The sequence below is a fragment of the Grammomys surdaster genome, unplaced genomic scaffold (genome assembly GCF_004785775.1).
Source record: "Grammomys surdaster isolate TR1022 unplaced genomic scaffold, NIH_TR_1.0 126182, whole genome shotgun sequence".
NCBI classification, from domain to species: domain Eukaryota; kingdom Metazoa; phylum Chordata; class Mammalia; order Rodentia; family Muridae; genus Grammomys; species Grammomys surdaster.
In genome coordinates this window covers 2718879-2742334 of record NW_021620988.1, presented here as the reverse complement: position 1 = coordinate 2742334, position 23456 = coordinate 2718879, and the positions used below count along the sequence as shown (strand labels likewise).

General features: G+C 38.8%; 1 protein-coding gene across 1 annotated transcript in view; it reads left to right on the top strand.

Moving 5' to 3' along the window:
* Nek1 (NIMA related kinase 1) overlaps positions 1-23456 on the top strand; it is a 117338-nt gene that overhangs the window by 70316 nt on the left and 23566 nt on the right. The window contains exons 22-26 of the mRNA XM_028757741.1: positions 6666-6794; positions 9611-9676; positions 9750-9978; positions 19590-19742; positions 21718-21879. Of these exons, the coding sequence (XP_028613574.1) occupies positions 6666-6794; positions 9611-9676; positions 9750-9978; positions 19590-19742; positions 21718-21879 (739 nt within the window). The remainder of the gene's footprint in view (positions 1-6665; positions 6795-9610; positions 9677-9749; positions 9979-19589; positions 19743-21717; positions 21880-23456) is intronic.

Below are 23456 nucleotides of genomic sequence, written 5' to 3'. Positions count from 1 at the left end.
ATAAAGGACAACATTTAATTGGGGCTGGCTTACAGGTTTAGAGGTTCAGTCCATTATCATCAAGGCAGGAAGCCTGGCAGTGTCCAGGCAGGCATGGCACTGGAGGAGCTGAGAGTACAACATCTTGTTCTGAAGGGAAGCAGGAGGAGACTGACTTCCAGGCATCTAGGAAGTCTACATGGACACACTTCCTCCAACAAGGCCACACCTCCTAATATCCTCCTAATAATACGAGTCCTTCCCTGAGCCAAGCATGTTAGACCACCACACCTGGCATGTCCCACAGTTTGGATTTAATTCTTAGTACCGAAAAAAAAAGAAGAAAGGAAGGACGGAAAGAAAAAAGAAAGAAGGAAGGAAGGAAGGAAGGAAGGAAAGAAGGGAGGGGGGAGGGAGAGAGGGAGGGAGGGAAGGAGGGAGGGAGGGAGGGAGGGAAGGAAGAAAGGAAGGTAGGTTTCTTATCTAGAACATAGTGCTGCATGCCTGTGTGCCCAGCATTTAGGAGGCTGAAGCAGGAGTCTCATGCTGGACCATGTGTCATGAGTTGGAAGCCAGCCTGGGCAACATGCATTTGGATACACACACACACACTCATTCTCACACTTATATGTACAAATCTGACTTAGAAAACTTTTCAAGTCAACGCTATAGTTTTATTGAACAATTTTATATTTAAAACTGAATGTGTTTATAAAACTATGCTTAGAAGGAAATATTCTAGACTTAGCCATGTCAATTTCATTTTTAAAACTGGCATGTTTGGTTTCAAGATTTCATGGATTTTTATCTTCTATAAAACTTTGTGGGTTTTTAAATACCTATTTTATTTTGAGCATTTCATGCATGAGTATTGTATCAACATGATTTTTCACTCTGCAGTCTCCATCTTCCAACTTCACCTCTTTCTCCTGATACACATGCCCTATCAAACTCATAACTCCTTCTTCTCTCATTATCATTGTTACACACGCGCGCGCGCACACACACACACACACACACACACACACGCATACCCACTTACACTCGAACACAACCTACTGAGCCCATTTAGTGTTGCTCGTGTGTGTGTGTTTAGGGCTGACCACATGGGATTGGCTAACCTATCAGGATTTGTCACTGGAAAGGACTGAGAAGACTTTGTTGACTTTGTTGATTTCAGTTTTTTGTTACTTTCATATTTGATAGCTTTCTGAATTAAGGGGCCAGTATAATATCTTCTCCTTTGACAATTAAAGTACTTTAATATCTTGTATCATATTATTTTAAGAGAATGTAAATTTTTTTTCTATTCCTTTTTTATTTATTCATTCACTTTACATCCTGATCACTGCCCCTCTTCTGGTCCCCATTCCCACAGTCCTTTCCCCATCCCACCTTTCCCTTCTCCTCTGAGAGGGTAGAGATCCTCCTGGGTATTCCCTCACCCTGACACATCAAGTCTCTGCAGGGCTAGCCATATGCTCTCCCAATGAGGCCAGACAAGGCATCCCAGCTAGAAGAACATATCCAATGTACAGGCAACAGTTTTGGGCTAGCCCCCGCTGCAGTTATTTGGGGCCCACAAGAAGACCAAGCTGCACTTCTGCTATATATGTATGGGGGCGGGGGTTAGCCCATGTATGCTCTTTGGTTGGTGGTTCAGTCTCTGAGAGCACCCAAAAGGCCAGGTTAGGTGACTCTTTCGGTCTTCCTATTGATGTCCTATTCCCTTCTGGGTCCTCAATCCTTCCCCTAACTCCTTCAAGAATCTCCAAGCCCCATTCACTGTTTGGCTATGGATCTCTGCATCCCTCTGAGTCAGCTGCTGGGTGTAGCCTCTCAGAGGACAGTTATGCTAGGCTCCTGTCTGAAAGCACAACAGTGTCATTAATAGTGTTAGACATTGGTGCTTACCCAATGGGTAGGTCTCTAGTTGGGCCAGTTACTGCTTGGCTACTCCCTTAGTCACAGCTCCATCCTCCATGCCTGCGTTCCTTGTAGACAGGATAGATTTTGAGTTGAAAGTTTTGTGGGTGTGTTGGTGTCCCTATTGCTCTACTAGGGTTCCTACCTGGACACAGGAGGTGGCCTCTTCAGGTTCCATATCCCCAGTTCTGTGCTGTGAATCTCAGTCACCTCCATTGGTTCTTGGGAGCCTCCCCATCCCAGATCTCTGGCACTTCCTCAAGATGCCTCCCATGTCCCACCTATGCCAGCTGCAGATTTCCATCATTCACATGACCATCTGGCAGTTGCTCTTGTCTCTCCTCACACCTGATCCTGAACCCCCTTTCCCTCCCCTTTCCTTTCCCCACGCCTGCCTAGTTCCCTCCCACCCTCTGCCTACTATGACTGTTTTATTCCCCCCTTCTAAGTGAGATTCAAGCATCTTCCCTTAGGCCTTCCTTCTTGTTTAGCTTATTTGGGTCTGTGGATTGTAGTATGGGTATCCTGTACTTTGTGGCTAATATCCACTTCTGAGTGAGTACATACCATGCATGTCCTTTTGGGTCTGAGTTACCTCATTCAGGATGATATTCTCAAGTTACATCCATTTGCCTGCAAAATTCATGAAAATGAAGGTACAACATACCCAAATTTATAGGATACAATGAAAGCAGTGCTAAAAGGAAAGGTCATAGCACTAAATGCCTCCATAAAGAAATTAGAAAATTCTCATGCCAGCAATTTATAGCTACACCTGAAAGATCTAGAGGAAAAAAAGAAGCAAACATACCAAAGAGGAGTAGAAGACACAAAATAATCAAAATCGGGGCTGAAATTAATCAATTAGAAACAAACAAACAAACAAAAAAAGCAATATGAAGAATAAACAAAACCAAGAGCTGGTTCTTTGAAAAACTCAACAAGATAAACAAACCCTTAGCCAAACTAACCAAATACAGACAGTATCCAAATTAACAAAATCAGAAATGAAAAAAGAGACATAGCCACAAATGAGGAAATTCAAAGAATCTTAAGATCTTCCTTCAAAAGCCTGTGCTCCACAAAATCGGAAAATCTAAATCTTAATGAAACAGATGGTTTTCCAGACAGATACCACTTATCAAAGTTAAATTAAGATCAAGTAAACTATTTAGACAGTCCTGTAACCCCTAAGGAAATAGGCACACTCATTAAAAGTCTCCCAACCAAAACAAACAAACAAACAAAAACCAAGGCCAGATGTTTTAGTTTAGAATTCTATTCTTTCAAGAAAGAACTAATGCCAATTCGCCTCAAACTCTTACAGGAAATAGAAACAGAAGGAACACTGACAAAACTCATTCTATGCAGCTACAATCACCCTGATACCTAAACCACACAAAGATGCAACAAAGAAACAGAGTTTCAGAAAGACTTCTCTTGTGAGCATTGATGCAAAAATATTCAGTAAAATATTCACAAATCAAATCCAGGAACACATCAAAAACATCATGCACCATGATCAAGTAGGCTTCATACCAGAGATGGTTCAATATACAACAGTCTGTCAATGTTATTTACCATATAAAGAAACTTGAAAGAAAAAAAATCACATGATCATCTCATTAGAGGCTGGAAAAGCCATTGACAAAATCCAACACCCCTTCATGTTAAAAGAATTAGATAGATCAAGTATACAAGGCATATACCTAATCATAATAAAAACAATATAGAGCAGGCCAATAGCCAACATCTAATTAAATTGAGAGAAACTTGAACTAAAACCAGGAACAAAACAAGCTGTCCGCTCTCTTCCTGTCTATTCAGTATAGTACTTGAAGTTCTAGCTAGAGTAATAAGACAACTAAAGGAGATCAAGGGGATACAAATTGAAAAGGAAGAAATCAAAGTATTGCTATTTGTGGATGATATGATAGTATACCTAAGCCACTCCCAAGATTCTACCAGAGAACTCCTACAGCTGATAAACACCTTCAGCAAAGTGGCTGGATATAAAATTAACTCAAAGAAAACAGTAGCCCTCCTTAATACAAATGATAAATGGGCCAAGCAAAAAATTAGAGAAACAACACCCTTTACAATAGTCAGAAATAATATAAAATATCTTGGTGTAACTCTACCCAAGCAAGTGAAAGACCTATATGACAAGAACTTCAAGTTGCTGAAGAAAGAAATTGAGGAAGATCTCATCAGATGGAAAGATCTCCATGCTCATGGATCAGAAGGATTAACAAAGTGAAAATGGCCATCTTACAAAAGCAATCTACAGATTCAGTGCAATTCCCATGAAAACTCTAACGCTGTTGTTTGCAGACCTTGACAGAGCAAATCTCAACTTCATATGCAAATCAGAGAAACCAGGATAGCTAAAGCAATCCTAAACAATAAAAGAACCTCTGGAGGTATTACCATCCCTGAACTCAAGCTGGACTACAGAGCAATAGGAATAAAAACTGTATGGTATTGGTATAGGAATAGACGTGGTGATCAAAAAAATATGTTAATATTTTGATTTAAGAATGACTTACCTTGAGTTCTTTCATTTTCACATAATCACAGCTTGTACTGAATCGGATTCTCCAGTGTCAGATCCTATTTCGCTCATCAGTCTTAACTTAGATATTTGTCTGCTACTACAGGCTTCTCTTAAGGTTTAGTTTAATAGAAATATTTCTACTAATTATTTATGCTTTATAGCTAACTTCCTTGAAAATATTAAGACCCAGTTAAAAGAATTTTTCACACCCAAAAACAAAGCTAAGTATATTACATGAAGATTTGGGTTTGGTTTGGAGACAGGGTCTCATAGCCCAGGCTGACTCTAAACTTAACTGTGTAGCTCAGGATGGCCTTGACCTTTGCATCTTCTTTCCTCCATCTCTGAGTGACAGGCTTTGCGGCATGTACCACCAAGCCAAGTTTAGGAAGTACTAGGGCTGGAACCCAGTGCTTTGCACTAGACAGATGCTAGACACAGCTGAGCTCTGACATAGCCTTCTCTATGGCACCTTTTCAGAGAGCTGCACTAATATTATTTATATAGTAGTTTTTTAATTTAAGAATTACGAGAATAAAAAAAACTTAATTTTTAAGGTTCTAAGTATCAAGACTATCCTCAGATTAGACAACTGTTCTACTATTGAACTCTGTCCCCACCCTGAAAGAACATTTTAACATGTATGGATACAAGCAGACAGGGAGACACCGTAGGTGGCAATATTCCTGCTATACCAGCCTGCGTTCAGATCCACCGCACTGATAGAAAAGCTGGCAAGGCAGTGTACATGTGTAATTATAGGGCTGGGGAGACTGAGACAGGAAGATCCTTAGACCTCACTCAACAGCCAACCTAGAAAATCTGGAAGCTTCAGGCTCACTGAGATATCACACCTACTAACAATAGGTGGAAAGTGGTTAAAGTCCATAACATCAATCTCTGGTCTCCAAACATACATAAAAATAATTATGACTCAGTGAAGTATAACTCATTGAGGCAATTTGCATATGTCTTTTTTTTTCTTCTTCAGGATTTCCTCTTTGCCCCTATGTTTAAGTACCTGCCTAATAATTGCAAAATTGACTTTTAAGATAATCTTTAAAGTCATGAATTAAAATGAACTATAAAGTTGGGAAGGCCATTTAAATGCTATACTTACCTTGGTGAAATTGTTTCAACCCATATTATAACTTGTACTTAATTATTCATACAACTCTATTACTTTTTAATCTTTTTGAATCTTGAGTTTTCTTTGAATTAATAAGGTAAAGCATTTCACTTGTGGCTCATTGTCTCTTGTGAACTTCTGTTCTGAGACCTTAAATGTACTACCTTAACATTAAACTCTGATTATGTACACATGACTTTTTATTTTTATTCAGCATTCTAAAGATCAGAAGCGTGGTTCCTGGTAGCTAATTCATCAGTAGTTTAATCTAGGCTTTTGGTGCTTAAGCTAGATAACCTTATTTAATAAAGGTTAAATCAATACTCGATGTGTGCTTCACACTACTTATTTCATTTGATCTCTTCAGAAAAGAAAATGGAGACATTGCTCTTTTGTTAGAGGAAAAAAAAAATGAGTCTTAGGCCAAGATGCTAGTGAGTTGGAGTTTGAAGCTTTGACTGTAGAAATGTCTGACTTTGACTTTGAGAGCTGCCAGGGGGTGCCGGGGCAGGGGGGTGCCAGGACAGGGGTGCCAGGGAGGCTGCTGGCTTCAGTCAATTGTTGGCATCTCTTCCCCTCTTCCGGCCTGCACAGTCAGTTCTCACTCATCTTTGTTGTTTCGGTCTATTTCAGACCATTGGCATCTCTCGGTAACATAGAGATTTGCTTCTTTCCCCCTTTCCATTACGGTTTGCAATCCTTTAGGAGAGAATATTGAGCCTTACTGATTCTGAAAATTTATTATCTACATGGTGTTTGGTACACATAGAAATATAATGCACCTTCCAGCTTGTTAGAACATTCTTTTTCTAGAAGACTTTGGGGGATCATTTTATGGGACACTGTTGTACAGTGATAACCAGTTTTATTTAGGACTGAATATATTTACATATGAGGCTGGAAGATTTTCATGTTCTCACTGTTTTTCCAACACATGCATCATAATGTTCAACAAAAACAAGTAATTAAGGAATGAGAAAATGCTGTACTATGCATAAAAGAGACGGGGGCCTTCTATTTCTCCATGAAACTATGAAATCCCACACATTTAACTGCGTGTTCTGCCTCCTGCAGTTGGTGGCAAGGGTAAAAAGCTCAGACATTCCTCCAGCTTCGGAGCATCATGAGCCAGGGGGTTCTCCATCAAAGCAGCAGATGAAACCTGTTATTTCTATGACTTCAGCTTTGAAAGAAGTGGGCCTGGTAAGTTTCATAAAATTTAGAACTCCTCAAAGACTAGAGATTATTTTAAATAAAAATAAATTTAATGAATTGACATTAGTTCCTAATGTCTCCTTGTTTTCTTCTAGAGAATCTATCTTCTTGAATTTTTTGAACTGAGTATTGTAACTTTTCTGCCCATAGGCTTTATCTGGGACTCTAGCATGGATAAATTTACCTTGAGCACACGGCTTCTGAGGATTCCCTATATACATAGTCAATCAATTTCAGATCCAAAGTGTTTGAGAAAGAAAGTCATGTTGTTGCTGCTGTGTATCACACAGGCCTCTCTGGGAGGATGGCATCTGTAGTACTGAATGATACTTCTTGTTAAACCATATAATTATGTAAATAGTACATAATGGTACATAATACTACAGAGTTATATGGTTATCACATTCTGTTATGTCTTGTAACTAATCTAGACATTATTCCTGTTATATGGAGGAGATATATATGCACTTTTAAATACAAAAATGAGCACCTGTGGGTTTTGGCAAGGTAGTAGAGAGTTCTTGGAACCAGTGTCTCACAGATGCTGTGTATAAGAGTGGGGCTTATGTTAAAGTGACTTCCACTTTAAAGCAGTTTACTAACAGACTGGTAAGATGGCTCAGTGGGGAAAGGTGCTTGCCACAATGCCTGACAATCCGAGATTGATCCACATGGGAAAGAGAGTGACTCCTACAAGTTTTCCGCTGACGTCCATGCATGTAGTTGTAGCAGCAGCAGCAAGCAGGCACTCATGCTTGTGTGTGTGCTAAATAATTGCAGAACTGAAAATAATGTGGCAAACAGTTTTATACCCTAAACTTTTTGATTAGCAATTTTTTCGAGAGTTATATCTCTTAGCCTGGCGGTGGTGACGCACGCCTTTAATCCCAGCACTTGGGAGGCAGAGACAGGCGGATTTCTGAGTTCGAGGCTAGCCTGATCTACAGAGTGAGTTCCAGGACAGCCAGGGCTACACAGAGAAACTCTGTCTTGAAAAACCACAAAAAAAAAAAAATTATATCTCTTTAACACTAAAACTAACTCTAGGAACAAAGTCCCAACTATTTGAAATTTTGTAACAAAATAAATGATATTCGGTGTAATTACATTTATTATTTTTAACCTACTTCTGAGTCTCTGTATACCACACAGATAATACACAAACAAGTGTGAAGAAGTATAAGTCTAAACTTAAAAGTATCTGAACTGTGAAGACTGTTCCAGACTGAGAGACAAGGCTTGGAGTGTGGAGTGCCTGCTTGGGCTTACGTGGCCCTGAAAGCCGTCTGCTGAGTGCTGAGCCCAGCAGCTCAGCAGCCTGTTTGCCTTTCCCAGCTGCTGCCTGTAACTTGTATTTCATGAGATTCGTTAGGTTTTTCATGCTGCAGAGGTTATTGATTACTGCAAAGATTCCTTAGAGCTTTGTGCAGAGTATTAAACTATTTCCTGGTCACTCTTCAGTGCTTCATATAAGAATCTGTGTTGTCCCAGTAGGTCTTGTCTCTTTCTGATAATGACTTTGCATGTGCCGCATTGTTTACAGCAACTTTAGATACCATTGTGTGATTTCCTTCCTGGTACCCAGTTTTACATCTCAAGTAGCTGTTCATCTCTGACTGCTTTCCTGGGTAAAATCCTACTTCTCTTGTTTACATGTATTACTTTCATCTGACCACTATTCTCTTCTATTCTCTAAATATTATAAAATTTGAGATAATTCATGTGACTAAATGGTTTTTCTTACTGTGTTATATTTATAGAAACTGCTTACTTAAAACTTTGAAGATTATTTAGTCACACTGAGTCATAGCCTTCATAACAACTAATCTTTTCCTTTTCATATGTTTAGAATATCTTCATAGTGCTAATCAGAACTAAAATTTATATTATTAATGACACAAATAAGTAAGAGTCTATTCTTGATTCTTTCTAACCTCTTTGCTTAGAGGAAAAAAAAACCAAGTTGTCAATTATGTCTAATGCTATGGCTTTGGAGCATATGTGTGTGTGTGTGTGTGTGTGTGTGTGTGTGTGAGTGTGTGTGTGTGTGTGTGTGTGTGTGTGTGCAACATAAAGATGGTTTCAGAATAACACAGCTCATCCTGAATTACTTTATTTACCAAAGCATCCCCTGGGACTGAGAATCTAGCTCAGTTGGTGGAACACTTGCATGAGGCAAGTTCAGTCCCCAAGATCATTTCTGTTTAAGAAATATTTATGTGTATTGTTGGTTTGCCTGCATGTATCTCTGAGCACAACATGCATGCCTGATGCCCCCATAGGCCAGAGATCTTTTAGAACTGGAGTTACAGATAGTTGTGGATACTGGGAAATTATACCTGGTTCCTCTGCAAGAGCAGCCAGTGTTCTTTACTGAGCTTTCTCTTTAGCCCCAAGAACTGTATTTTTTTTTTTAGAAACAAAAAAAGCAAAAAATAGAGACCCTTTTTCTAGCTCTAGTAAACAAAGTATATGGATTTTCTTTTCACATCTTTAGGTAGCTTTAAATTACCAAAAATTAGATCTGAAGAGGACAAAGAGATAATTGTTAGCTGTAACCCACAAATGTAACAAATAATTGAGAATTGACCATTGTATATATTAATCTTATTGACTGATTGATAGTATTTAAATGCTTATTATTACTGATAATGAAAAAAGTTGTGTTAACATTTTACAGGAATGAGAAAAGGTCACAGGAGTCAGTTAAATGAAAAAACTAAAAGAAACAAAAATATCAACTGTTATACCATAAACTTTTAAATGGTTTTATCTCTTACTCTTTAACCATCTTGTGTTTAAAGGATGAAGGTTTAACTGATACCCAAGAAACTTCAGAAGAAATGGAAAAGAATAACAATGCTATTTCAGTAAGTACAGTTTTCAAAACTTCTGTCAGACATTTTATTTAATAAGATGCTTACTAAAGTGTAACTGTTTCAGAGTAAGAGAGAAATACTGCGTAGGCTGAATGAGAATCTTAAAGCTCAAGAGGATGAAGAGGAGAAGAATCATCACTCTGACTCTTGTGAGATTGTTGGCCACAAAGATGAGAGAGAGCATGAGAAAGAAAATGCCATTTCCTGTGATCGCAAGAAGTGGGAGATGGGAGGTCAGCTTGTGATTCCTCTGGAGGAAGTGACACTGGATGCATCCTTCTCTGCAACCGAAAGTATGTATGAATATGTTAATGTCATGATATCGTTTATCACTCACATAAACTCATATCCTGGCCATCCAAAGGAACCAACATGTGGATGGCTTAAAAGAGGGAGAATTCTGGGCAGATACTCTTGGGCATGAAGTATCTTCTAGTAAAATATAAAGAACGTTAAAGAAAAGTTTGGTTTGGCAGTAGCAAAGATTTTTTTATATAAGCATATAATCAGAGAGTGTTCTCTAGACAAGAAGGTAGTAAATATTTTACATTTACAGCTTTTATGATATCTGTTACAATCAGTTGTGAGACCTGTAGAACAAAGCATCAGTACATTTGAACATGGTTTTGTACAGTTTTTATTTATAAACATTGAAATTTGAGTTTTATTTAATTAGATTAGTATATTCTGTTTCTGTTCTTGGAAAAAAGCTTTTGATTACTTCCTGGAGCATTCTTACAATAGGTGCTTTAAATTGTTATGAAATCCAACATCTGTGTTACATTGTGTCGGCTGTCTCCTGTAACAGTTAGATTTTGTATTTCTTCGTATGTCAAGGAATTTCTAATCATGTCTCCAACTTTAATATTGGCTGATGAGACTTGCTTAAGGCCTACGATAATGTTGACAGAGTTGTGTTAGCAGGAGTTGTCCAGGTAGGGGTAGCTGTGAGTTCCTGTCTTTCCTCATGTGGTTCATGGTTTTGCTGTTAGCTCATTTTTCATAGCCTGTCAGTGCTGTTTGGATCTTAGCATGTATTCCACCTCCTAGTCTGGGACCTGGACAGTAGTCTATTAATTCAGTCTCCAAAGTCTTTGATACAATACACAAGATTAGATCCACGTGTACACTTAAGAACAGTAACCTTAAGTGCTAATAAATCACACTACAGGATCACACTCTCTTGAGTTTTGTGATCTCACTGTCACCTAGTGTTTTCTGGTTTCTGAGGACACTTCTTTGTCATCTAGCCAGTAAGCTGAGAGTTTGGGTTTTTAGCTGGTTTTGTACTTTGTGCCGCATACCTGAATGGTAGGGAGAAATGGAGTTTCATCTTGCCCCGTCTCTTGATGCCGTCCATACCTCTACTGAGCAGAAGAAGCTGCCTCTCTCCTGTTCCCTCTTCTCCTGGCTGCCATTGTCAACTACTCCTACAGGCACAACACTCCAGGATCCAGGAAAAGATGAAATTAAGAGATTTAAAGAAAAGGAAAGCATGGGCTTTCCTTTTCTGATTATCAGGTGAGAGCTATGTCCTGGAGCACTGGGTTCCAGAACCTCAGAAGTGGTTCTGGCACACACTGAGGCTTCACCACAGGCCGTGTGCTTTGCATTTTTGTCTCTTCCACACAGCATCTACCTTTCCTGTCAGGGCTGGAAGCCTGTTCTATGTGATTCATCCTGACTCTTACAGTGATGATATAACTGAAGCACCAGGTAGGTGTGGACTCACTTTCTTCCTACCAAACATCACAACTTTCTTTTAAAAAGACTTAGCATTTCAAGTCTTTTTGTACTTACCTATTCAGTTAAAGTTTCTAATGCTTCTAATTTCTTTAGATTTATGTTTCTATATAGTGTCATTTTCCTTCTCACTAAGTTACTCCTTCTAACATTTTTTATTAATAGAATTGGTAGACTGTTTAAACTTTTGTATACTGAGAAGATATTTCATCTTAGTTTTTATTTAATTGTCTGTGTGTATACTTGAATGGATGTATGTGCATTATGTGCATGCAGGAGCCAGTAGAGGTCAAACCAAACAGAGTATCTGGAACTAGAGTTACCGATGGTTGTGAGACTGTGTGGAGGTGTTGGGACTCAAACGAGGTCCTCCGCAAGAGCACTAAGTGCTCTTGACCACTGGAGAATCTCTTTAGCTCTCTTAATTTTTCAAAGATGTTTTCTCTGGGCTGGAGAGATGGCTCAGCACTTAAGAATACTTGCTGTTCTTACAGAAGACCCAGGTTTGGTTCCCAGCACCCACGTGGTAGTTTACAGCCACCCATGACTCTAGTTATAGGGGAATAAAGTCTCTCTTTTGGCCTCCTCCAGCACCAGGTATGCACATGATATTTTATTTATTTTTATTTTAAAGTAAAATATAATTACATTATTTTCCTAGTTTCCTTCCCTCTCTCTAATCGTTCCCATGTACACTCCACCCTGTTCTCAAAAACATTTTTAAAATTCAAAAATGTTCCCTCTAGATATAGCATTCTAAATGGCTCTTTTATTCTTCCGTGTTCAAAAAAATATCTCCTTACCATCTTCTTTCAGGAAACAGTCCTCCAGATTTCCCTTACCACCCTCACAGGGGGCATAGCCTGCATATGTCTTCTTACCGTTGTCTCATGGAAGGAATGGTCCTCATAGGTCTCCTTTCCATCTCCTGCACATACATGACGATTTTTGTGATCTCTGTGACTCTTTCTTCCTTTCATTTTCCATATAGCCTCTATTATTTTATGTGTAAGAGTGTTCTGCCTGCATGTGTGTCTATGCACCATGTGCATGCCTGGTACCCACAGAAGTCAGTAGAGGATCTTGAATCCCCCTAGAAGTGGTTCTAGATCATTAGAAATTGCTGTGTGGGTGCTGGGGATCAGACCAGGTCCTCTGGACAGACTGCCACTCCTCTTAACTGCTCATCTACCTCTCCAGCCCACTGATTACTTCTCTGTACTTCTGCTTTTACGTAGTATGATAAGTTTCCTTCCTGTTTCCTCTCCTTGAGCTCACTGAAATTCTTCAATATATGAGCTTATAGCTTTTGTCAAATTTGCAAATTTTCAGACATAATTTCATTTAAAAAAATTTTAATGTCATTCTTTCTTTCCAGTTGCAGGCCAATGAGAGACCCTGTCTCAAAACAACAGCAATATACAAGGCCAAGTTAGATAGCAACACTTGAGAAATAATAGCCAAGGCTGTCCTGTGACTTCAGCATGCAGTGCACACATTCACACAAGCATGCACATACGGAAGAGTGGGACAGTAGGAGACTATGGTTTGACTCAAAAGGAGGAACAAAATACTTTTGGAAGAAACATGACATGGGGAAAATAGTATCATTATTATAGCACAGGAAGAACTAAAACCCATTTTAAAAGTGAGTGGAAGGCAAGGACGTACAAAATGCTGTAGAACCTTTATAGGAAGTGACATGGGAAGGGTACATGGAGTTATGTAATGGGGATGCAGAGACATTGTCACCCTCTACAAAGACGAGAAGTTAATCTGCATCCAGTTAGGATGACAAAGTACATCATGCCACTCGGCCAGCCTAGGCCTGTTGACTTCCACTGCAGTTAGGACACAGCTCACAGCCCCCCCCCCCTACACACACACCCTTCCCACCCCCATTTTTTCTTCATGCCACTGTATGCCCTTTCTTTACTGGCTCACTGGGACCTCCTCCTGTCCCACGCCCTCTGCACCTGCCACTCGTCCCCCAGCTCTGACCCCTCCCTCTTCTCAGGGCCCTTGTAGTATGTTTGCTCCTTCATCCTCTCTCCCAGTTCCTTCGCTGTCACCATTTTTGAAAGTTCTCTTTTACAGCATACTTCTTCAAACATGTCTATTTACTATTTACAATTCTAGTGCCTCTCCTTTTGTCCTTCCTTAACTTATTATTCCTACCAGTGAAGAAAACTGATCAGTCACGAAAGTCCTTCATACTGGTAGATTCAGCAGCTTTGTTTTATAGGTCTCTGTACATTCAGACATATATCGTTTTCTTCCCTCAAGGAATGATAAACCTCATTCATTTTTAATTTTTATTAGAATTAAAAGTAATGAGGTCCTTGTGGGATTTTCATAGGTTATTTTCATTGATAATCACCCTGTGGTCTTTTTATTTCCTTTGTGTATCTTGTATTTCCTTTTAATATGTAAGCATTTTCGCTCAGCTTGTCTGACATGCACCATATATCCTGGGCTTTCATGTCTGTAACTCTTATACAGAAGAGTTTAATCAGTCAATAAGTAAATAAAAGCACACATAACCACGGTTGTGAGCTGTCTAAGGTGGGAGGCTATAGCTGACTTAGCTCCTGGAGCAGAGATTCTCAACCTGTGGGTCTCAGTACCTTTGAGGGTCAAGCAACATGTTCATGGGATCACCTAAGACCATCAGAAAACATAGATATTTACATTATAATTGATAACAGTAGCAAAATTACAGTTATGAAGTAGCAATGAAATAATTTTGTGATTGGTGGTCCCCACAACATGAGGAACTGTTTTAAAGGGTCACAGCATTAGGAAGGTTGAGAAGCACTGTCCGGGGCTAATAGCCATTGCCAGTATGAAAGGCTGGGTGCGGGGCAAAGGTGAGGAGTACACCAAAGCTTCCTGGAAATTGCTTCAAAAAGAAATTATATTTTATTATTTATTTGTTTGTTTTGGTCAAGGTCTTGCCACATCGACCTGTCTTACTAGCATGGAACTCACTAAGGAGTTCCTGCCTCAGAACTTCTTACCTCTAGGGTTCCAGGTATATACCACCATGCTCACATTGTCTTATTTTCTTAGGAAAGTAGGAAGACTGATTATAAGTACGCCAAAAACATAAGAACTAGGCAACCAGTTCTCCTTCCTTAGACCTGGTACAATTGTGTCCTAGAATCTCGAGTGATTAATAGACTTATCTCTAGCAAACATGAAGGGCAACCTTTCCTATTACCGGGTAATTGCTAGCTTTAGCTTTTGTGTGTGTGTGTGTGTGTGTGTGTGTAACACTTTTATTTACCTGATGTAATTGTTGTCTCAGAGGCTAACTGCTGAATAAGCTCACCCTTTTTAGGTCATTCTGAATTCTGGCTGGTTCAACTCAGCCATTCTGGCTCAAACTTCTCTCCAAGCTGACCGAGTAAATCTGACTTCTCTGGCTTCTCACTGAACTGCTCTGACTGGCCTCAAACTAACTCTAGCAAACTGTTTTAATAGTCTGGCTCCTTCTCATTCTTTGGCTTATTATGCCTTCACATGTTTTTCTCTGCAACCTGTCTCTATAAAACTTCCCGGGTAAAAACAGCCACAAACTCATTTCCACTGCACTACCTCTCCAATGACCAGAACTGACTCCACTCAACTGAACTGACTGACTGGGACTGACTGAGTAGGACTCAAGAGATCTGCTTGCCTCTGTCTCCTGTGCATATATATGTATATATGTGTGTGTTTATATATATGAACATGTTTGTAAACATTTCTTCCTTTATTTTGCATTATTTATCATGTCCAATTTTTATTATTTGCATTGTTGTTGACTTTATTTTTAAGTGTAAATACTGCATTTAAAAATCCTCTTTATTCATGATGGTGTAATAGCTCATTGTGTTATCATACATAAATTCCTAGAATTTTATAATGAAAATTTCAAATGTGTGACAAAATTAAAAAATGTTACAGTGGATGTTATAAATCATCCATTTACATATGTCATTAGTGCCTTACTGTACTCTGTCAGTATCTAAGCTCTATGTGTCAGTTTTATGTTTGACACAACTCAGGATAAACGCAGGTATTTGAATTGTTCTCTGTAAAGGTTTCACAGCACATAGTCATCGTCAGAATTCACTAGTAGATGTTTTCTCCTTTTCTGCTATTGCACAAATAATGGTATGCACATACTGTGATTGTACATTGGTGAGTTCCAGCGAAGTGTGAACCTACATACCGCATAATGCCAATGCTAGTAATACATAGAGCGTTGCCGTCACCCCACGCTGTCGCATTCTGTCCTCAGTCCTTTGTCTTTTGCCTCCCTAAGGCTATTTTGTTTGAGATTCTCTCATCTTAGATATCTGTTCTCATTCTAGAACGCCATGTAAGACAGCCCTCTTTTGTTTCTGGCTTCTTTGACTTATCATAATTCTTTGTGAGAGACATCTGTGTTGTGATTTTTATTTCTTTTAAAGAATTCTTTATTGGTGTAGTCATTTTAACATCCTATTGCTCAATGTTATGTTAGGTTACTATATCTATCCCTCTCCTCCACTCAGTCTATTTATGCATTTATTTGCCTTTTTTAATCCACTCATTACACCTAATTAGTATTTTGTACTATTTACATTCTGCACAATTTAAATATACAGCCTTGCTTTATTTTTTTCTGATCATCCATCTGTTTTTTTCTTCTATTCCCTCTTGCTTTCTTACCTACAGTTCATTAGTCTGCTAACTCAGAATGGTTTAGAGTTAACAGTATATATTTTTATGAAATCTATTTTCAAATGATTTCAGTGCTTAGTAGCATCTTAACAATCTTGTACTCACTCTCTTCCTACCTTTGTGCTATTATCGTTATGGGTGAGGCAATTACTTTATATTTATGCTATGAAGTTCAGATTCTATTCTAGCCATTAGTTCTCTAGCGAGGCTAAAGCAATAAGTGAAAAGGTCCTATGTGTCTACTTTGTATTTGCCATTTTCAGTGTTCTTTATCTTCTGTGAGGAGGAACTAAGAGTTGCTATGCTGTAATCTCACTAATTAAGTTCTTTCAACTTGTGTATGTCTGTAAATGTTTACCATGCCTACCTTTAGCAAATATTTGTTCATGAATTATGGAATTCTAGCCTAATGGGTTTTTTCTTTTCCTATTCTGAAAACACTGTTCCACTATTTGGTTTATCTTGGGAAGCCATTGACAACTCTCAGTCTTAGCCATCCTCTGTGTGCAGTGTCTGGCTGTCTTCTTGCTCCTCTGTGTGCAGTGTCTGGCTGTCTTCTCGTTCCTCTGTGTGCAGTGTCTGGCTGTCTTCTCGTTCCTCTGTGTGCAGTGTCTGGCTGTCTTCTCGTTCCTCTGTGTGCAGTGTCTGGCTGTCTTCTTGCTCCTCTGTGTGCAGTGTATGGTTGTCCTCTTGCTACTTCTCATTCTCCTAAAGGCCTGGTGTTGGGGAGTTTGGTGGCAACACCTTGTTATCACATCCATCCTATTATTTGGCTTGTGTTTCTTGGGTTTGTGAGTCATAGCTGTTACCAGTTTAGGCTGGTAGTTCTTAGCTGTCATTTTTCCTGTTTTTTTTTCTTCCCTTCTACAAGTCTAGTATCAATATTTCTCCTTCTCATTCTTTCTTCCTCTTTCTTCTTCCTTCTTCCTTTCTTCTTCTTTCAGTGATGGGACCAATCCCAGGGTCTCTGCATACTTTGCAAGTACTCTACAGTTGAACTACATACCAGGCCAACTTTCCTTACTTGTCACTCCTATAGCCAGTCTTCTTTAGTTTGTTGAACCAATAGAATTCAGCTATGATAATCACTACAAATGTCCTTCTCTAGTAAGTAGTCTCATCATCTCTGTCATTTGGACATTGATTTTGATTAGTTGATTATACTATTCTTGATTATTTTTGTTTAGGGACAGACCACTATATTTTTATGGTATTTATGTATCTTTTCTATTTCTGTCATTATTCTTGACCTTTGTTCTGGAATACAGTTAAGTTAGTTATAAATATCTTGATCCTTGTGGGTCTTCTTCCTAAGCTCTGCTAAGTGGGTCAAGCAATGTTTAGTCTATGGCTAGTCTTTCCCTTCTATTGAGTCAACAGCCTTTCTGAACAATCTGCCTAATGGCTCATTTGTAAACTATAAGTATTTGTGCTCTCACTGATGGAAATAGGACGTATTTCTGGCTCTTTATAAACTCCAGGCCTTACTACTCCCTTCCCTTTGGGTGGTCTCTCTCAAGACTACAGTGATTTCCTTGCACCTGATGTGCAAATCAGTGTTCAACTAATGACAAGCATCAGCTGTGTGAAGTCTGTTTTTCTCTTTGTGTGTCCTAGGTTTTGGTACTCCTTCTGACAGACACTAGCGTTTTTATCTTCCTTAGACTCCAAGTTCTGTCCCTTAAGCTCAGAGTGACCACCAAACCTGCCTGGTTTTCTCCCCTTGCTTTAAAGAGGTTGATTTTTTAAAAACAGGTATTTATTCGGTTTCTCCAGTTTCATTTGTTCCAGAAATTTTCTTTTCTATTGGCATTACTTGGCACTCTTCATCACGTATCAGATAACTTTCAGTTCTGAGTTTTAGTCCTACTTTTTCACCCAGTTTTAACCACTTTAATTAAGAGTTTATTATAAAGAACTTGTGAATAAAAAAAATCATACAGCAGGATTAGCCAGACCCAAAGTCTTTAATACATCTCAGCGAACTTTTATACTGTAAGAACAGCCGTTCTAATGCTGTGAGGCTTCACATTGGCTTTTACACTTCACTTACGTTTGTATATACTTACCCACCAAAATATAGCTATTTATTTATAACAGTTAAAACTAGAAAAACAATTAGGTTTGTATCTTCTTTCATGATTCATGTGTCTTTTACTTTAGCCATACTTTTGAAAATTAGGTTCCTCATGCTAATCATGTCAGTGGTACAAAACTGAATAATTACTTGCTGACTTGCATTTCACCTTATATCTTGGAGTCTGTTTGATGTTCCCCTCTATGCTACATCCTACATACCTTTCAGATAGTATCTTAGTCAAGATACTGTAGAGGAACATAACCTATAGAGTGAATCTGTATTACAAGAGGGCTTATTACATTGGCTTACATGACACAGTTTGCGTCTTCCAAAAATGTCTGTCTCACATCTGAAAGGCCAAGAAGCCAGTAGCTGCTCACTCTGTGAGGCCAGATGCTCCATCAGTCCTAGTCTGAGACTAAAGGCCTGGAGAATTCCAGAGAACGCTAGTCTTTAGTTGATATTCAAATCCAAAGAAGTTAGATTTTGGAATCAGGGAAGGAATACAGCAAAGATAGAAGCAGCAGCAACAGAGCAGATGAACTTGCCAGTGATAGTGAAGGCAAGCAGGCAAAAAGCAAAGCTTCATAGACATGGTCTGCCACCAGAAGGAGCTGTCCAGTGAGGATATATCTTCCCACTTCAAATAACCTGATCAGGAAAATCTTTTACAGATGTGCCTTTCAGCTGATTCTAGGTCCAGTTTTGTTGACAACCAAGATTAAATATCATAAGTAGCTTTAAAAAAAATCTCTCCTTGTGTGGGCTATAGTTATAAGGCCTTATTAATATATACCCTGTAATATAATATGTATTACCCTTAAGTATGTATATTTGGGTTTTTAAGTTTTTATTTTATGTGTATGAGTATTTTGCCTGAATATATGTCTGTTCATCAGTTGGTGCCTGATGTCTGAAGAGGCTAGAAGAGGCCATAAGATATACTCAAGCTGGTAGACCCACCTTGTGGAATGTGGGAACTGGGAAATGAACCTGCTTCCTCGGGAAGGACAGCTAGTGTTCTCAATCACTGGTCATCTCTTCAGTCCCTTTATTCATGTTTTATTACCAAATACTCTGATGACTCTAATTTTTTTTTTTGCTTTGATAAATTTTATTTAAATTAGTTATCCAGAATTATTATTATTATTGTAAAAAGGAAATTTTAGTTGTCTGTTTATGATACATAACCTAAAGTAAGGCAGATTTTCTTAAACTGTTTTTTTTCCTTTTAGTTCATGTGTATATTTACCTTATAATTTATTTTTAAATTAGCTTTCAGCATAAAGCACTTGGTTGGAATTAAATTACTAAACAATGACTTACTCTATTTTTGAGGATTATTTTCCTATATTTCTTTCCTCACAGAACATACTGTGGGAGAGGTTATTAAGTTAGATTCTAATGGCTCTCCAAGGAAAGTCTGGGGAAAAAGCCCTACAGATTCTGTGCTGAAGATACTTGGGGAAGCTGAATTACAGCTGCAGACAGAACTACTAGAAAACACACCTTTTAAAAGTGGTAAGCATAAGAACCAATATTATTAAACAACTAATGTGTTGAGATGTCTTTATTTCATTGTGTGGAATTATTTTACCTTCTGGGTGGTGGTTGTGAAGGTCTCTTGAGTTATGACTTAATGAGACTTGAATAAACTCTAAAGGAGGGCGCTAAATGAAGGAAACCTGGATGAGGGAGCTGGCAAAGTGCGCGCATGTTTTCCATGAGGGAAAACATTGAAGCAATTTATTAAGATTCCTGGTAAACTGAGTAGAAGAAATGTCTTTACCAGACATTACTCTGTCATTATTCTGAGACTGGGAGGGACTGCCATGAGACGACAAAAGGGGACATTCTGGATCCATGGGTCTCAGATGTTTGGTTGTGACAGCAACACCTAAGGAAGACTGTGTGTGCAGATGCTTGTTCACAAGGCAGGGAATGGATGGAATGGAGTCCAGACATGGACGGGCACTGGGTATGTGTGGTACCTTTTGCATTCTTTTTTCTCTGTTGCTCTCCGAGGTTTAGCACAAAGCTCGTAAGGACATGAGGATATTAACATGTTCTGTAGTGGTCAGCTAGATGCTGAGAAATAGACTGAAAAGAGCCTTTAAGTATGTTACAAAAGGGCAGAAGAAGGTTGTTAGTTCCTTACTAAAAGTGAATGTCATGACCCTAAGTCGTGAAAACAGTGTCCTCGCTGACTTCCTGGTTAAAGGTCTCAAGCACCTCTTTAATATCACCACACTCAGAGACACTGGACCGTCTATATCTGAACATAGAAGGAGGTTATGAATTGAAATTGAGGTCACATAACAACTTCTCTTGTTCTCCTGTCATGTCAGTCATGCATCAGTCAGGTCAGCCAGGCATGTGCAAAAATTGGGTTGAATTTAGAGTTTTTCCACATGAGTACAGTGAAGTGAGTTCAATAAGCTGAGGGTGTATGCAAAAAAATGATTCTAATGATAGCTTTTAGCCAGAGAAACTATGTCAGGATAGGTCATTATACATACTTGCAAAATAAAATTTTTTAAGATTATAATTTAATTATAATATTTTTCCTGTTTTTCTCCTCCAAACCATTTAAATATAAACTCCTCTTCTTTTTCCTTCAAATTTATGGAAAATCAAATTTTTACAAAACTAGAAAAGGCATGTTGGTCTACACCTTTAATGCCAGCACTTGGGAAGCAGAGGCAGGTGGAGCAGTGAGTTCAAGGTCAACCTGATCTGCAGAGGGAATTCCAGGCCAGCAAGGGCCACATGGTGACACCATGTTCACAAAACCTTAGTAGAGGGAGATGGGTAAGAAGCAGCACTGAAGGTTAGAAATAGGGATTCTGAAAGTTGGGACTTTTGAGAGGTCATGATTTATAAGGTCTCTAAGACATGACTTATTAAGACTAAGACAGTGAGGTTGAGAATAGTTCACTGAACAGAGAGGTCTGCATATTGGCAGGATTATTTATTGTATATATAAAATCATCTACCTATGACAGAATTGCTTTTAGGGAGTTGGTACAGTACCTGCTAAAAGGTTCAACATTCACACAGGAATGCTGAGTGTGGATAGCTACAGGCAGCTGTTGTATAATAAACCAGTTCTTGCCTGGAAACAGCCAAAGGGCAGAATTTATAACAAACTAGAAGTATCAGTTGCTGTTATGAAAAAAACAGGTGGTTAATAATTTTTGATTATTAAAATAATAAAGTTTGATTCTAATACAGGTATATTAATTTTACCCAAAAAGAAAGGAAAATGCAAACTGTGTTAACCACCCTAGAGGTTACTATGGAATCAAATTTGGCTGCACATTATCTTACCTCAGTTTTAGTTACTAGTGTATAAGAAGCTTCACCAGTAACTACTTGTCACAACAATCCGAGTTGGGGTGTTTGTTTGTTTGTTTGTTTGTTTCTCTAAATGTCATTGCAAGTAAACTCAAGACCTTTCGAGAGCAGTAGATGTTTCATTCTTTTGCTTCTGCAGAGATTTGTGCCGAAGAGGAAAACTACAAACCCTTACTCACTGGAGAAGAGAATCTGCAGTGTATTTCAAAAAAAATAAACCCATCAGCTACTGTTGATTCTACTGAGCCAAAAAGCCCAAAGTTTACTGAGGTGTCTCCAGTGTCAGAAGGAAATGTGGAAGGTATGTTGTAATGATTTTAATTAGCTAAGTTTCATTTGAAACTGAAAGTTTTTCTTTTTTTTTTTTCTTTGTTGTTGTTATTGTTGTTTTTCAGTCTTTTGACACAGGGTTTCTCTCTGTAGCCCTGGCTGTCCTGAAACTCACTCTGTAGACCAGGCTGGCCTCAAACTCAGAAATCTGCCTGCCTCTGCCTCTGAAAGTTTTTCTTATCATCAAACTTTGTGTATATGTTTGAGTAATTATCTCCAATTAGACTCACTATTTTTATACTTTTAGCAACTGTGGTTTTTTTTTTCTTCCTGATTTTAGTTTTCAAGTCCAAGAGTCCTGCTATCACTAGTTCTAGAACTTCAGGCATGTATGGCCATGCACACTAGGAACAGGCCCTCCTGTTTCATTATTTTATGAATCAGAAACTGAGTCAAGTCTTGGCTTATGGTTTTCCTAATACATTGTGTCTTTGCCTAGGAGATCAGTAAGACTGCCTGATGGTTTTTCTGCCATCTTGAAAGGTACACCTCAGAGGCTTGGTAACATAGCCCTCTCTCCCTCCTCCTTTGAGAGCCATGTGGATGCTGGGAATTGAACCTCGGTCCTTCGGAAACAACCAGTGCTCTTAATTTCTGAGCCATTTCTCTAGCCCCTATTCTTCCCATCTTCTGTGCATCCATGTTTGATGACTCAGAGATTCTGAGGTGGGGGAAACAGAAGTCCCCTCCAAAAGAGAAAAGTTTTAATGAATCTACAGCCATCTTGGGTGCTACAGTAAAAGCTGCTATGTTTCTGTTTGTTTGTTTGTTTGTTTGTTGCTTATGTTCTTTAAAGTTAACCAGAGAATTGAACTGGGACCATTAGCATTTCTGTTGATCACAGTTTTCACAAACCCACAAAGTCAACCCACTATAGGGAACCTGCCTTTCAAAGGGAAGAGTCTTAAAGAATCTGCAGCCATTTTTAACCTACTATTCTGCTCAGTGATTAAAAATTACTACATTCCTTCTACACACAAATTGATCTTTTAGTCTCAGAAAATTGCCATGGGGTTCCTCTGAGCTAGATGAACTTCTCTTCTGATGCCCCTGACCTCCAGATACCAACCAGAAGCTGCCAGTTTTCTTAACCATCCAGTCATGAATTGAAGTAGCATCACCTCCATTGTGTTTCACTTGTGAAGGTAAAACAGTGCCTTCTGCAAAACAAGCCTGTCAGAGACTGTTTCATGCAGCTGTATAGTTCATCACAGTATAAGAGCTAGAAGCATGGTTAGTAGTGGATGTTACAGAATCATGTGTGTGCTTCTCAAAAGATGTACGTGTTCAAATCTAAATCCCTGTGTATTTGGAGGTAATTAAGTTTTGAATTACAGTGAAACCTCATGAATGGCATTAGTGTCCTTCTAAGGAGAGGCCAGAGAGCCAGCCTTTATGCCATGCTAAAAATACAGGAAGAAAAAGGCTGTCAGTATACCTAGAAAAAAACCTGTCTCCAGAACTTACTGTGCTGGTATCCTGATACTAGATTCTCTGACCTGTGGAGCTAAGTGAGATTAGTTTCTATTTAAGCCACCCATTCTGATA